The 16,981-nt window shown below is 36.9% G+C and overlaps 1 protein-coding gene across 3 annotated transcripts; it reads right to left on the bottom strand.

Annotated features, from left to right (window-relative positions):
- Window positions 1–560: 560 nt before the first annotated feature.
- Window positions 561–15,387, bottom strand: cep15 (centrosomal protein 15). 3 transcript variants are annotated; one of them, XM_072280501.1, is made up of 5 exons: window positions 14,997–15,387; window positions 9,074–9,197; window positions 6,054–6,128; window positions 5,115–5,195; window positions 561–2,749 (listed from the first exon to the last, which is right to left on the bottom strand). In XM_072280501.1, exons 1-5 carry the CDS (start codon window positions 15,050–15,052, stop codon window positions 2,747–2,749), a joined length of 339 nt encoding a protein of 112 aa, XP_072136602.1. In that variant the 5' UTR covers window positions 15,053–15,387; the 3' UTR covers window positions 561–2,746. The 3 variants fall into 3 exon arrangements, with proteins under 3 accessions (XP_072136602.1, XP_072136600.1, XP_072136601.1); XM_072280499.1 differs by having other exon boundaries at window positions 561–5,195; XM_072280500.1 differs by having other exon boundaries at window positions 561–5,195; window positions 9,143–9,197.
- Window positions 15,388–16,981: the final 1,594 nt, after the last annotated feature.

The raw sequence follows: 16,981 nt of genomic DNA, 5'->3' as shown, positions 1-16,981 counted from the left end.
TAGCTGTGGGAATAGGCAAAGACATTGCTTTGGGTGGAGATTGTTGTGTTCATATTATGCAAACCAATTTTACTTCTCAGGGCTCATGCATACAACTGCCATCAATGGCTCCAGATTAGTGCCAATAGTATAATCAAATATTAATAACTAGTAGCAGGAGTAGCTTTTCAGCCTCTCCTACCTGTCCTGCCATTGGATGATGTTTTATTTGCTCTGATTTTCATTGTCATTGTCCAGCATCCACCAAAACCAGTCATCACACTGCTTTTTGTCTGCCATATTCTCCTAGACTCTGTCACTGCTGCTGAGGTTGCTAATTAGATCCCCAATTATTAAATCTCCTATGACTAACCCCTTTCAATTCTACTCTTTTTTTTCTTTTGGAGAGTTTGGTTGCATGGCTTTATGATTAGTATTCTGATCATTCTCTTTGCAGTCAACAGCCTGAAAGAGAGCAAGCACAAAACATTGTTAGTTTTGACATTTACTCACTTAAATTTAAGTGTATTCACTTAAGACAATTAGATAAATGTGACAATTTCCATACTTTAATGTATATACAGTATAAATAAATACAAAGGAACATTATCATGTAAAAATAGAAGACAGCCCAAAGGGAGCAAAATTAAGAGGAGGAATTGTCAACTTCCAAACATCCATCAGTCTCTCCCCCCCCCCCACAAATACCAAGAAAAATAATTGACCTTAAGGCAATCAAAAATGATCAATCAGGTAAATGGATGAAGTACAGATAAGCCGAATTGATTGTCTTAAAGGTGTTGAATGCACGCTGTTTTTTTTCCTATCCTTTTTATTCTTTTTCCAATCTATTATCAGTTGATAGCTCCCACTGTTCCTTTTCTCCATGAGCAAGCAGTGGGCCTGGCTGGCCCTTCAACAAATTCTGTGTCTTAGAGCACAGTATTAAGCAATATAGGTTAGGGTTAAAGGTGGGTAAAATGAAGATCTATTAAATCTAGGAACAGGGGAAAAATGCAAGGCTTTGCACTTTGGAATATCGGAGGTTTTTGAGAAGCAGGGCACAGGGATTACTCAAGTAGATCATTTCTGCTATCACCCATAAGAGGAAATGGAGAGAAAAGAGGTAGCACTGAGAGGCAGGCAAGAAAAGCAAACAGCCTGACTAACACACACAATTAATGCAACTTGAAATATTACTCACTAGTACCAAATTTTCAAAGGCCGTTGCACAACAGCAGATGGATGGTTTAAGTGAGTTAAGACCAATAGAATTCTGGCTTACAGAGAGTCATGGTGGTACAACTGCAAGAATTATGTTCAGTTTTGGTCACCAAATTACAGGAAGGATATTAAGAGTGCAGAGAAGGTTTACAAGGATGTTGCCGGGACTTGAGAAACTCAGTTACAGAGAAAGGTTGAATAGGTTAGGACTTTATTCCCTGGAGCGTAGAAGAATGAGGGGAGATTTGATAGAGGTATATAAAATTATGATGGGTATAGATAGAGTGAATGCAAGCAGGCTTTTTCCAATGAGGCAAGGGGAGAGAAAAACCAGAGGACATGGGTTAAGGGTGAGGGGGGTAAAGTTTAAAGGGAACTTGGGTGGGGGGGGCTTCTTCACACAGAGAGTGGTGGGAGTATGGAATGAGCTACCAGACGAGGTAGTAAATGTGGGTTCTTTTTTAACATTTAAGAATAAATTGGACAGATACATGGATGGGAGGTTTATGGAGGGATATGGTCCATGTGCAGGTCAGTGGGACTAGGCAGAAAATAGTTCGGCACAGCCAAGAAGAGCCAAAAGGCCTGTTTCTGTGCTGTAGTTTTTCTATGGTTTCTAATTAGACTGTGGCATGTGCCTCAGTTATGCAAATAAACACTAAAACATATTGCTCATGCATAGCTATCAACTCTCAAGTTATCCCAACAACTCTCAAGTCTTAGGTGATAAACCAACCTTCAGCAACAAGTTAGAAACTAAATCTAAGGAGTTCCTGAAGAGAAATTTCTGGAACAATATTAAATGTTGAATTGGGAACTTGGCAATTTATTTTTAATTTGTAGCAGAGAAAAAATTATTATTTAACTACGGTTATCTATTATTCAGGCTTGACTCATTGCCAACTATGTAATACTGACTTTTTTTTTAAATGATCTGTTTATAGGTCAGATAATTTGCATAAGTTAGCATACAGTTCTTTATATCCTGCATAATTTCACTTTATTCCCACACTTTTGAGAAACAATTTCAAAGGAAGTTTAACTATCCAAACAAAACACCACAGGTAGTGAATCATAAGATACCTGGGGAAATATATTTGATAATTAACAGTTCATTTTAAAGGTTGAAATATATTTGAAATAAATGAACATAAGATTCTGCCATCACCAGAAGCTATACACACAGTTAACAAGACCACAAGCCATAAATTAACAGTCCAAATTGCTTGCAACATTTTTGTTACACTTTTCTAATTTTATTTATTTTCACTCGTATCAATGAACTTTGAGTGTGGTCATATTTTTCCCAGGAAATTGTTGGCTCCTGTGGTGTTCGATTCAGTATATGGAAATACATGGAAAACACAACTCAAAATAAGCCTCATATAAAAATCCTACCTTAAGATAACCAAAACATCTCCAAGAGACCGGATACATTTTTTTCTAGAACTAGCGTTCCTCAATCAGATCGGCTAAATCCTAATTTCCTTCATTTAACATCTTCATCACTTATTCCGTTCAATCTAAATAATTTCACTGTTCATCACTGGAGACCAGAAATATAACAGTTAAATAGGATGTATGATTTTTTTTCTTCTCCCATCAACAACCTCCACATCTGGTGTAAATAACATCACCAAAAATTTCCTTAATCAATACAATAAACAATTTTCAAAGATACAAAAGCTTCAATGACTAATACTGCGCATGGATAAATCAATATGTACTTAAACCTCAAAAATAACATACGCTATCATTCACAGTAGAGTTCTTTACATGAATACAATACAGCTGAGTACAGAGAAGGCCAGCAAGTAAATAGCACCAGCTGGCATGGCAATGAAATGTGCAGAACGAGAACATTCCAAGTTTAATTCCCAAATTGTGTTTACTGAGCCGACTGATGCACTGGCACTATTATTGACCTCCATGGCACTGGATGATGTGAAAAAGTAAGCCAAAGCTCTCGCATGTCCAGTGAAACATTTAAAAAACAGGACTTTTGAGAATCTCAGGTTTGAACAGTACTATCTCCGTAATGCCATCAATTTGCAACAATTCAGGGCTCATTGATAAAGAATAACATTTGCATCAAGTAGCAGTAGTATATTAAGGATAAAACTATACTGCTGGATGAATCATATACCAGTTGTAAAGAAAATGATTAAATATATTTTAAAATATTCCTCTATCCACCATGAATCACAGGACACAGAAAAGTTCTTTTTTCCACCATCCCTTGTGCAGAGGTTGATAACAGTGCTATATACCAATCATTTATGTAAACACACGCTGAGAATTAAATTTGGAATGTTCTCGGAATAGATGGTTCATTACCAAGCGAGCTGGTGCATTTAACTATCAGACGTCTTAGTATCCATCTACATTTTCATTCTTTTCTAAAATCCACCATTATGATAGCCCACACTATACCTTTGGTATATATTACCCATATCAATATTTATATGCAGTATTTGCATTTGAACTTAAATAGCATGTTAAATGCATGTATACAAATGAGAAATAGGCTCTTATATTGATTAAAATCTAACTAAAGATATTTTAGAAAAAAAATCATCAAAAATATATCTGTGGAATTTAAGTCATTCATCAAATCAGCTGACCCACACACCAATTAAATGCTTGATATATTCAAAATGAATAAAATTAGCACTGCTGATTGAAGTAGTCGTAGTATCAGATTTGCTCACAAAGCTGAATTTAATAGTTTATATCTAAAACACAGATATTAATGCACAGAAAGCACAAGCTCACAAGTTTGCTTCCTAGGTGTTACACCTCCTTGTCAGAGATAATTGGGGATGGGCAATAAACTGGCTTTTAAAGTAGTGACTGAATTATGAAGAAATTAAAAACTGGTTAAAAATAATGCTAAATGATCTTTCCTGGACATAATTTCATAATCTGACTGAGCTAAGAGGGGCAGAGTTTTTATTTTTAGCATAATTATGAAATTATTCCAAATGTTTTGACTACTTTATTGAGATGAAGTTATGGTTCAAGTTTTCATCCAAATCATCTGTATAATTACAAGCTTAAAGTCTTTCGATAAAACAATAGAATCACATAAAACATTCACCTCCCCCTAACTTCTCCTTGGCATTAACATAATTTTCTGATTTTTAATCTGGCGCTATTTGATTCATACAGTTGAAGTTATAATTATGACAAAACAGCCCTTCAATTAGCATCATGCTCTTCAGCTAATTAAGCCCCTAAAAATTAGAAATAACTACAAAAAACAATTCATTACTTTAATTGGTGCGGCAAGCAAAATGTCTTTTAAATCAGCAGAAAATACACTAACATTTAACAATATGTTTTAGTTTAAAATTCCCTGATGTTTTACACTAGCTCTGGTGATTTTTACGTCCACATTTTGGGTCAAGATCCATGTATAACTAACAAGAAAGATCTTTACAGATTTTTTTTGTTCTAAACTCCAGCATTTGTAGTCTCTTTTCTTTCCAAATCCTTTGGATTTTTAAAAAAAAATGTCTTTGAATGTCAAAGGTATTTTTAAAACAGTGCAAATTAATTACAGATTCTAAAGAAGGCACAGATCTTACTCCAGCTTTGCTTTCTGTTAAGCCCACTGGTTGTAAAGGGCTAACAAAATTAGCATTCTGGATATGGGTTACATGAGTGTGTCCAAATCATTCAGTTCAATACCAACATTTGTTACGATATCGTCACAAACCATATTGATTACAGAAATATTTTAGTATCAGCCATCATGTTTTATGAGTTTGCTTTTTTTGTTTCCGTAATTGAGGAAACCGAGGTGGTGTCTTGAAAGTTGATACTGGAGAGGGTAAATTAGTAATTTGAATGGTATCTTTGTCTTGTAGCAACTCATTCTGTGATTGTTTGTGTCTTGCATTCCTTACTTCAACTGGATTTCTTGTTTGTCCCAGAAAAAGCTGTTCCCATTTAGGAAGTTGTTCTTCAATGGATGCCCAGTATTTGGTCTGCATTGAACAAACGTAAGTTTTGTAAATAAAAGCAAACAAAATTTCAAATGTATTTGATTTAAACATTACAAATTCTGTGCATAACAATGGAAAAGCCCATTATATTCAAGGGAGTGTGTCAAATTGGATCCAAAATTGGCTAAGTGGCAAGAAGCAAGAGGTAATATTCCAGAGGTATTTTCTTCGCCTGGATGTTGGCCGTATGTCTCCTTAGTACTCAGTATTGAATCATTTATTTTCTGTCATGTATTTTAGTACCTTAGACCTAACTGTAGGGGCATGATAAGATACAAAATTTAGACAAATGTGAAGAAAGCTCAAGATAAGGTCAAGGTAATTAAGTAGAAAAATGGTGAATTGAACTCTTAAAAAGTGCAATATAATGCATCTGGGAAAGTTCATCAAGAGGATGTACAGTAGGAGGAACTGAGGGACTTTAAAAAGTATATTCAGATTTTTTTTGAATAGGAAGTCTAAAGGTATAAAGGAGGCTGTTCTTTTTAAGCCAAGGCATACAGCATAACAAGAAAATTTTGCTAGAACTATATAAAACACAAATTAGACCATGACTTGATTTGGTTTCTCAGTTCTGGCCACCATAGTATATGAAAAATGTGACCGTACTGGACAGGTGCTAAGCAGATTTAGGTGCCAGTAGAACCGCTATTCTTTCCTCTGTTCCAAGTGGTATTTCAAATATTATTTCTCCCATAAACTTTATTCTTTCTTACACACATTAGGAGTATTAGAAGCATAGAAAATAACTAACTATCATGCATATTTTAAAATTTAATTAGCCAAATAAATATGCTGACATAACAATGAAACTAAACACCACATTAAGCAAGCATGTACCTCAAGGGCAATAACAGCTGGATGCAGTTGTACATGTACTCCAGCCCTTAGGTTTTTCTCTGCTGCTTCTAGATCCTCAAAATAAATTAATAATCACAGATTAAGTAAAACATTTTACATGCCTGACCATTATCTGTTACACTAGATCATTGTCAAAATTCAGAATTAGGACATTAGGGCATTAAAAATTAACCAAAAGGAATTTCACCAAATATATTGGTGTACTTAAAATTGCAGATTGCCAACTGGTTCTGTAAATTGATCATAACAGTTGGAAAAATAACACTGGATCAGAATTTGCAGCAACAGTAAATGATGCACACTGCCGCAGATCTATCTGGCAAATATGATCTTAACAACTTTTTCCATAATTCACCAGTGCTGACTTGTTGCCTCAACCACCAAGTCAAAAAGTGAAGGCCCTGCTGCACAACAGAATTATTTCACATTGGCAAGTCCAGAATAAGGCCTACCCTCCGGGAAAGAAATTGACAACAACTAAAGTACCACTCCAGGTCTTTGCTGCTGTCAATACTTTCAACTGAGAAGCAATGAAAAACACTGAAACATAAAAAATGTTCTTGAAATCAAAGTTCACTTAATAAAAAGTGACCAACTGAGTGCAAGTTCTTTGCCTTCTACTGTTGTAGCCCATCCACTTCAAATTTCAATGTGTTGTGCAGAGATGCTCTTCTGCACACCTCTGTCATAATGTGAGATTATCTGAGTTAATATCGCCTTCATACCAGCTTGAATCAGTCTGGCCATTCTCCTTTGACGTCTCTTATTAACAAGGCATTTTTGCCCAGAGAACTGCCGCTCACTGGATTGTTTTTTGTTTTGTTTTTTTGCACTCCTTCATAAACTCTAGAGACTCTAGAAAATCTCAGGAGATCAGCAATTTCTGAGATACTCAAACCAACAATCATTCCACAATCAAAGTTACTTAGATCACATTCTGATGTTTGGTCAGAACTCCAACAGAACCTCTTGACCATGCCTGCAAGCTTTTATGCATTAAATTGCTGCCAAAAATTTGGCTGATTAAATACTTACATTAACAAACTCGTGTACAGATGTGCCTAATAAAGTGGCCACTGAGTGTAAATTAATTCATACTTACCCGTGTTCCTAGCAGTTTATCTTTTTCATTCAAATGAACTAACTTCCTGTTTCTGCATATATTCTGCAGGCAGACACCCCAGTGTGGCCACTGGAGAAGTTCAGACAGTCTGTGATCTGCCACTTATCTCAACAGAAACCTAATGTCCAAGGGCATTTAGGGTATGGTCACCAAATAGCAGCCAAATAGTTTAGAATATCTACTTTAAAATGGAAACCCTGAATTTGGCAAGAAATGCTGATGATTTGGTGCGTAATTACTGGTGTTCCCAACAAGTTCTCTCCTACTGAATGGTCTGTTAGCTTCACTCACTTTTCACAGCAATGTTATATGTGTATGCAATTGGTCACAAATATTATTAGTGGAGTATCTTCTTTCTTCCTCCTTCTTTACTCCATTTTAAAAGCATATGAATATGGTTCTAATTTTAATGTTTTAAACATATCTAAGACCCACTCCACTTAATCTAGAAAAAGGAAAACATATTCTTTGGAATCCCTCTCTCACCCATATTCTGGTTGACTTAATTAAATGTAACATCCTGGGAGAGGTTTCATTGTTAATGCAATGGTTTTTCTGTAGCAGCAGTGTTTGGGTTATGGTGAGAGATAATGGGGGCTTTGGAATGTGCGCTGTCCAATGAAAGGAATGTTTTTTCTTGTTGTGTGCCTGAGGACAAGGTGATCTGGGTCTTTTGTTCAGCGAGAGATGAAGAGAGAAGATGACAGAAAGGAGAGGCCGTCGACAGCAGGATGGGGTGGTCTTGAAGTGGGGCCAGTAATCATTGAAGCCTGGGGAAAATCGATGGAGGACCAACGGAAGGGAAACAGTGAGCTCCAATTTGTGCACATTAGACTTTCATTAAAATGGGCCCTTTTCTTTTTGTTTTTCTTCTCTAATCCTTTAGTCAAATTAAGAATTATAAAGCTAGATCATTCAGTTGCATATGGTGTACTGTCTGTTATTTTGTAGTACTGATTTGTAACGGGGGAAACAGATCACACAGCATCCACTGCGTTCTACTGTTCTCTCTTCATTCATTGATCACCAAATAGAAGTTCACTAATGTTCTTCTCAATTTCAACACAGCATCCCATTATTTAATTTTTTTAAACCAAGATTTCATAATGTAACTAAAGCATTAAGTTATTATGTATTATGCTTTGGCAGTATTTTTTAATTATAGGGCATTTCCCAAGTACAGTAAATTAATGTGCATAAAATGCTATTTCTCCATACCTACAATGCCATTTCAGTAATGAGCTTCAAAGACCATTGAATCACTACTTTACCAAGTAGTAGAGCTTCTCCTGAGTTGTCACTTGAGCTTTCAACACCCATAAAGCCCTGCTTTGTCACTTCTTGAGGGTCATACCTTTGATTTCATTTTAGTTAATTTGATTGCATCAAAGCATGTCCAATTTTTTCCCCCATTATAAACTGCCATATTTTTCATTTCAGAAGGAAAGACAGGGGAACAAGCCAAGACACAAAATGTTAGTGATTGTTGAAACTGTGGGGACAGGAAGTTGTGTATTTTTCTTTTATAAAAATGTTGAGGTCATACAGAAACAGATTTCTGCCAAACATTCTATAACTTTGAGAAAATTTAAGTGACAGCAGTAAAAAAAAGATGTGACAGTCAAATTTCTATGAGATGCAAAATTTATTATAGATTCATCTATTAATAGCTGCAGTATTATACCAGTGGTCAGAGCCAATGATAAGAATTTTCTTTTCAAACTTTAATTTTTTTTAAAAAACATTAGATCTTCTTAAAAAGTTAAACTTTTATTTAAATGCTGATGAACTAAAATTAGAACAGGATAAACAGATCAGAGTTCAAACCAAATTTTAAAAACAGTCAAAAAAACCTCAGTCTTGGACAAGGACTTACTTTTAAAAGTAATTTGTTTCTCTCATTTGCTGACTCAAACTTTATTGCTTGCAGTTTTTTCTCCTTTACCTGACTTTCAAGCTGGTCTTCCATTTGCTGAAGCAATGTTGCTCTTAGACTCAATCTGGAGGGAACAAAATGAGCACCAAATTGCACTTGTCCCAATTCTTGCACTTGTGAAATAAGATGCTCCAAAAACTTGAAGACGTTGCAAAGAAATGCTACTCAACCAACAGCACCAAGCTCTTCTACTTTACCATAAGGCTAAATATTTTATAATATCATTGAAACATATTCTCTTGCTTACCCACCACAAATAAAGTTGTACTTTGGCAACAGATACAAATTAAAGATCAGAAAGAAGCTACTTGAGTAAGAGTTTCAAGCAAGTCCTTTTCTATACATCTTATTTACCCTCTGGTCTTGGAATCCATCAGTGAAAATTAGTGTATTACCAACTGTGGGTCCAATTACACCTTACGATTTCAAACAAAATCCACCATCGTTGGCATCACTTGTTCTTCCAGCAAAGCTTGAGATCAAATAGCCTTTGCTTTTTATTACTTTCCACCAACACCTTCTCCTCCCCCCCCCCCCCCACTGATTCTCACTCTAACCAAAATCTGGGCCCTCTCGAGGCAACCCAAAAGTGCCTCTGACAGGTGAACTGTACTTTGATAACAAAATAATGACAGTATTTATTGCCAAGCTAGGAGATTCCTCCAAACATATAAAATGCTCTAAACATAGTATCTTTAAAAATTCTGGGTTATTTTGATATAATATGTAGGGTACAATTGGCCAATGTCATTTAATTTTCTGTCCACAATAAAGCTCCTTGTTTAATTCCAGGCCGGAATGCAAAGCTTAGCTTTGTTAAACTACCCTTATAATGCAACAAACAGTTCTCTTTGTATTGTTTTGTTACATGAAGATTAAATTAAGTACCCAAATTATCACTTGAACAATGCATTATAATGCTTAAATTGTTTTAGACCGTTGTGCAGGCTAATCATTCTAACATCAGAAATGCATTCGTCATAGTATCTACACCTTGACAGTTACACAGATATATCTGCTAATCCAAAACTCTTTCTAAACTGCTTTGTTTGCAGTACATTTTTCAATGCGCAGAGTTATATGTTTCTTCATCTGATGTTAATTATTCATTTTGCCGCAAACTAGTAGAAATTATTTTATACTGTATCACACCTATTTGGAGGATGGGGGAAGAAGGACAATAGTTTTGCCAAGTACTTTTTGTTTTTAAAACAAACTTATTGGTTGGGTTCACGATATTTAAAGTTGGCTTTGGTTTAAATGATGAATAGAAAGGATCAGGAATTCCAAATTCAACTGGTGATAGCCAGAAGGGTGTCTAATTTTCAAGAGATAGATTGGTTCGGCATAATTTCTACAACAAAATGCATTCTAATGCCTTCAGAGAAAGAACAGAAATAAATCTGCAGATTATAATTACAAAGGAATGCAGATAAGTACAGCAAATGGAATTCAATACAGTACAGTGAAGTCTGAGGTAATCTATTTCGCATCCCCAATCAAAATATTTTCAAAACAGTGAGAAACTATGACTGCGCATGAACGAATATTTAGCTGTCCACGGGCACAGGTAGCTGAAGGTTAGTCCATAAATACATAAAGCCCATTGAAATATTGTCCTTTATCTCAAAGTGGTTGAATTGAAAAAGAGAGCTACTCAAGCAGCACCAGGCTCTAAATGGAAGACTGATTTTAATTTTGAGCATACAATTCAAGAAAAAGTATATTTGGACAATCTGAAAGAGTAAAAATGAAAAATATCTCAAAGCATTAAACTTTTAAATAATGTGTAAAGTCTACATATACTTTTGAAAAGCTAAGGAGTGATGGCAAGTGAGAGGCATTTACTCAGACTTGATACAATGGGACTCTTCCTGTGATGAGGAAGTCAACGTAAACAGAATCTCAAAGAATGGAGCTGAGGAATTTAAAAGTTAAATCTGGAATCACTTCTTATACAGCAAGATAATTGCAAGTATAATTCAAATATTGAGCTAATTTGTATTTTCAACAGTTAAATTGATATACAAGGCTTCTGAAAACAGTGAGTGGCATCCCCAAGATTGAGAGTTAAATATTGGAAGGATCAGCTGGAGGGTGTATTTATTTATTGAGATAGAGCACAAAATAGGCCCATTTGGTCATTCGAGCCCCCCTGCCTACAGGGAGACAAACAAACTCCTGTTAGATCAAGTATGGGCAACCTGTGGCGCATTGGATGATTAGAAGTGGCGCATTGCACCCCAGTGATAATAATAAAAAAGTATGCCTGCTCATGCAAAAAGTATGAACCAAAAACCGATTTGTAGAAAAAAATCTATAACAGGAATTCAAGTAGCTTAGAGCTAGAATAGGTTTTACTGAGAATAAATCTAAAACTTAGCAACTATTTTTAGTGATTTTATTACTTCGTGCACATCTTTTGGCAAATGTTATCTTCTTTCACATTAATCTGTTTTCAATTAAAAATGTTCAATGAGTCAAACTAGGAAAGAAGGACTTTTGTTCTGTAGTCATTCCATAACTGTTCAATACAAGTTTGATACTTGTTTGATCCTGAGGCCCCAGGCACTGTGTCACAGGTTTTTGCCAGTTTACAATTGACACTCGTGCGCTATGGAGTTATGCTTTGTTCGTCCTTTGTGAACATTTGCAGTTTTGTACTTTTTCGAAAATTGAGCCTTGTTTTTACATTCAGTTACCCATCACAGTGCAAAAGAAGGTGAGCAAAAGAAAAGCAGAAAGTGATAGTAAGCGTGAATTCAATGAACAGTGGGAAAATAAGTTCTTATTTATAGCGGGTCAATCAGGAAAACCATTGTTCATTGTTTGTGAAAACACTTTCTCACATAATAGACCAGATATTAATAGACACTATAAAACACAACAATCAGAACAAAATAGAAGGAAAACTGAAGCTAGCGCTTGGGTCTGAGTTACGGAAAGAATGTGACTAAGAAAAAGGAGGAAATCAAAAGAAGACAAAATATATTTGTTAAGTCTCATTAAGGTAAGTAATGTTTATCTTGTTTTTATATTAAATCAATATATCATGTAAAAATGATAAATATGTCTATATTAACTTATTTTTACAAGAATTGAATGGGGGTACAAGAGTTGTATGGCGCATCCGAACTCGTGCGTGAAAAAATTGACGCGTGGAATGTAAAAGGTTGGCCACCCCTGTTTTAGATGATGTTGGAATTGAACTCAGACACCCCAAGCTGTAATAGCGTCGTGCTAACCACTATGCTACTGTGGTGTGGCTTTAAAATCAAATCAAAAAGCAAACTAAAGAGAAGGAAATAAAATTAGGTCATGAAAAGGAAAAATGTTTTAAAATGATTTTACAAACTGCAAAATTGAAAAGCTTTGAGTCCGCACTCAAATTAGTTAATAGCTCTGTGACTAAATTAGATAGTTATCAACAAATCACATTGAAAAGACATTTCTATTTATAGTCGCAAGACTTAGCATTCTGTGGTGTGTTTAATAGGGACAGATGAGAAGGCATAAGTAGTTCCTGGGAGAGAGGATATTTTCACAAAGCTAACAGTGAAGCTGCTTAATTTAGCCAGCAACTTTCACATATTTACATTTAATTACACATTTGCTCCTCACTTGAAACAGTTCTGCCATTTACTCATAAATAACAGTGAGTACCATTAGCCATACCATTGCATCGAAAGTCTGTCACTCCTACTAATCTCAAATTGTTCATTGGTAAGGTAACACTACAGATTTGATTCCAGGTTTTGATTTTGGTATTAGAATACCCTGAAATAAAATAGTTCTTGTTGGGAGCATAGTACATCTGGTAGATCTGGCACTCATCATACTGTTCTAAAAAAAAGTATAAAAGAACACTATTGTGTTCCTTAGGAGCTTGGAGATTTCATTTAGAAGGGGAGTATTTTTGAATAAGTAATATTCCAATTGATTCCTCAGAAGTTCAAAGAAAAATGTGCTCAAAAAGGAGTCTAGTTTCAAACTAAATTAATTTGGAACTAGGTTTGAAAGCAAAATACCATCACCACTAGAAAATGGAAATAAACAGCAAGTCAGGCAGTATCTGTGAAGACAGAAACAAGGTAATTGCTTCAGACTACAGATCATTCCCCAGAAATGAACAACTCTAGAATGTAAACAAACAAAAAAGGGGGAAAAGGAATTAAATTCAAAATTTCTGATATGGTGAAGCCAGAAGAGATTCAAAAGACAAAAAGGTTGATGGCTCAAGGCAAAAGTGAAAATGCGACAAATATGAGGAGACACAAATATGAATCATCTGAAATTGGTGAAAGTGTTGAGTCATGAATGACATAAGACACCAAATAAGAAGATGAGTGCTACTGTTTGAACTTACACTATGTGCAATGAAGACAGAGAAATTAGGGTGGAGTAGAGAACTGAAGTGGAAAACAAATGGACACCCAAATTCAAACTCTTGCAAACAAGTGCTCCAATAAGAGATTATCCAATATGACATTTTCACAAAGTCCTAAACTTATTTTAAGCTGTGGAAAAAATTGCCAATACAACCCAAAGAACTGCATTCCTTTTATTTTGAACAAGCATTACAAGCAGTTCATTAGGATGTCAGAAAACATTGCCCATTAAAGGAAAAAAAAGGTAACAGCCTCACAATTCACACATGGTTGAAAAACAAGTTAAAATCCTATACTTCTATACACGTGACATGCGAACTACCTCTAACAGACATAAAGGCACGGGAGAAATACCACACATACTGTTACTTAAAACCTTCCAAATTCAGTGGAAGAATTAACAGACCAAGGCAGCATCCTCTCCCAGGACAACATCCCCAGGAGAGTCCTTGGTAAGTCACAGTTGGCTACATTGGGCAGACAACATCATAAGCTGTAACGCAGGGAGCTTACTTGATAAAGAAAAAGATCCAAGGATCAAGAAGGCTTCTCAAAGCACAAAATCCCAACTGACTCCCTGGAATTTCTGCCCCATAATCAGCCAAAGTAAAAAAAAGTATATTCAGGACAGTAATAAAGGCTATACATTGGAGCACTGCCTAAGCTGCAGAAAGACAGCACAGCACCACTTCAAAAACTACTCACTTATCCAACTGATCAGCAAGACACCTCCTGTTCCATCTGTGGAGTGTATGTGCTTCCACCCACTGACCACATTGGAACCTACAGATAATCAAGCCCTACCTCATGGAACACACACAAAATACTACAGCAGGCCAGGCAGCATCTATAGGAGGTACAGTCGACGTTTTGGGCCGAGACCCTTCGTCAGGACTAACTGAAAGAAGAGATAGTAAGAGATTTGAAAGAGGGAGGAGGAGGGAGATCGGAAATGACAGGAGAAGACAGGTGGGGGAGGAATGGAGCCAAGAACTGGGCAGTTGATTGGCTAAAGGGTGCTGCTTACAACTAAGTGGGGCTATTAAATTTAGTAAAACGTATGCCAACTGAGAAAGAATGAATCCTGAGTTCAGCAAGTCAACGGCCAGCAGAATAATGTTAAACTTACCTCAGAGTCATCCTCCAAAGGCGACTTCCATTAACTACAGCAAGGAATCCTTCACGGCCAGGAAGACGAAACTCTGGCCATAAATCTGATAACCAGCTCAACAACCCCTCCTAGTGGGGAGACAAGTGGTCTAGCTCTGTTCCACAATACTGTTGACGGGAACCCATTATTTATGTGTCTTTTTTAACTCAACGGTTCAGAACTGTTTTTTCCAGTATGTTTTAATTTACAAGTGATAAACAATCTAAAATTGTTATTTCATACTGCGGCAGGAATATAGCGCGACTTGGGTTTAACAAGATTAACGACAGATAAGACCGTTTACCTCACCGCTCTTGGCACTTACATTTTTTCATGACGTTTGCTCAGTTCAACTTCATGTGCTAAGTAAGACATTTTCATTCGGGTTCGCAGCACCGTAAGCGTCCCAGTTTCTTAATGATCGCACCCAGTGACGTGTCAATGAAAACCTATTGATGCAAAACACAAGGATGTAGAGTGCATGAATCTAAACTTGAACCTCTGTCTGATGAGTGGCTGTCGTTAAATCCCTGTTTTAAAAGGAGAATCAACTGCAACGAAATCTGACTGTAACTTTATCTCTGATCATACTATTGTCCTTTGCTGGGCGAATAGGAGGCCCAACACCCAGGTCATCGAGCAGAACGACCAAGCCCCTGGTCCCCAGGCCGAGCCCTATTGCCCCCAGAACTCCTCTCCAGGCCCGTGGGCCCGGGCTTCCGCGCTGAATTCTGGGAGTGCAGCAAATCACGGGAACATCGCCATAGTAACCGCACCGGCGGGAGCAGCCGTCCCTAAAACTCATTTAAATCCAGTTCGTCCCGAATTATCAATGGATCATGGCAAGAAAGCGCTGCCGAACGAACACAGCCGTACTCAGAGAGAGAAGCCCTTGAACGGCAGCAGAAGACATTTGATTCCTTCACCCCAGTCATCTGAAGTTACACTCTGACGATAAAGTGATATTAATAGATTACAATAGATTAATTGAGTGAACTTGTTCTTAATTCACCCTTCTAGGAATTTAGCCCATAGTTTCTGATAGCTTATGGAAGTACATGAGTTCTGGTGGCTTGGGAATGAACCCCGAGACCTTTAACCTCAAGACATTTGGCCACAGGTTAATGCGACATCTATCTAACTTCCCTCCTTACCTCCCTCCTTCCTTTTAGATACAGCGAAGAAAACATCTTGCTGGCCCTTTCAGCTGCACTGCCCAGCAATCCTCAGTTTAACCCCAGCCTAATCACGGGACAACTTACAATGACATACCAATCAGTACGCCTTTGGGCTGTGTGAGGAAACCAGAGTACCCAGAGGGAAACACACACAGCCATGGGGAGAATGTACAATCTCCTCACAGGCAGTGATGGGAATTGAACCTAGGTTACTAGCATTGTAAAGCGTTGCACTATGATACGTACTGCCCTGTGATTTGGAAAGGTCTGTGGTCTGCCCATCCAGGAATTTTATACTGTACCTCGTCTGCTTTAAGGCATTGATGGAGCCTTGGCCACATGACATGTGAATTTGAAATCTCTGGTTATATTATTGTTTTATAATGTGTTATCTTCACATTTTGTATTTGTCTCAGTCTAAAGTTCCAAGGTTTTTCTTTGCCAACTTTCTTAATTAAAGCACAACAGTTACTACCCTCAACTGGCACCTCACCTGCACGTAAATGCCATTACAAAGAAAGCATGGCAGTGACTCTACTTTTTTAGAAGTTTGTGAATGTCATCTAAAACTTTGACAAACCTTCGGTGGAAAGTACATTGACTGGTTTTATCATGTCTGGTATGGAAATGCCAATACCCTTGAATGGAAAAATCTACAAAAACTAGTGGATACAGCCCAGTCAATCAAGGGTAAAGCTCTCCCACCACTGAGCACATCTACGTGGGGCGCTGTCACAGGGAAGCAGCGTCCATCTTCAACAACCCACACCATCCAGGTTCATGCTTTCTTCTTGCTGCTACCACCAGGAAGAGGTTCCAAAGCCAACACCACTGGGTTCAGGAGCAGTTACTATCCCTCAACCATCGGGCTCTTAAACCAGAGGGGATAACTTCACTTGTCTCATCACTGAACTGTTCTCACAATCTATGGACTGACTTTCAAGGATTCCTCATCTCATGTTCTCAATATTTATTGTTTATTAATTACTTTTTTTCTTTAATTGCACAGTTGAGGTCTTTTGCACATTGGCTATCCGTAGTGTTGGGTGCGGTCTTTCATTGACTCTGTTGTGTTTCTTGTATTTACTGTGAATGCCCATTAGAAAATGAATCTCAGGGATGTATATGGTGA

Source organism: Mobula birostris, chromosome 16 (genome assembly GCF_030028105.1).
Source record: "Mobula birostris isolate sMobBir1 chromosome 16, sMobBir1.hap1, whole genome shotgun sequence".
In the NCBI taxonomy this organism is placed as follows: Eukaryota; Metazoa; Chordata; class Chondrichthyes; order Myliobatiformes; family Myliobatidae; genus Mobula; species Mobula birostris.
The sequence above is the reverse complement of the archived record's forward strand: the minus strand, read 5'-3'. Positions and strand labels throughout refer to the sequence as shown.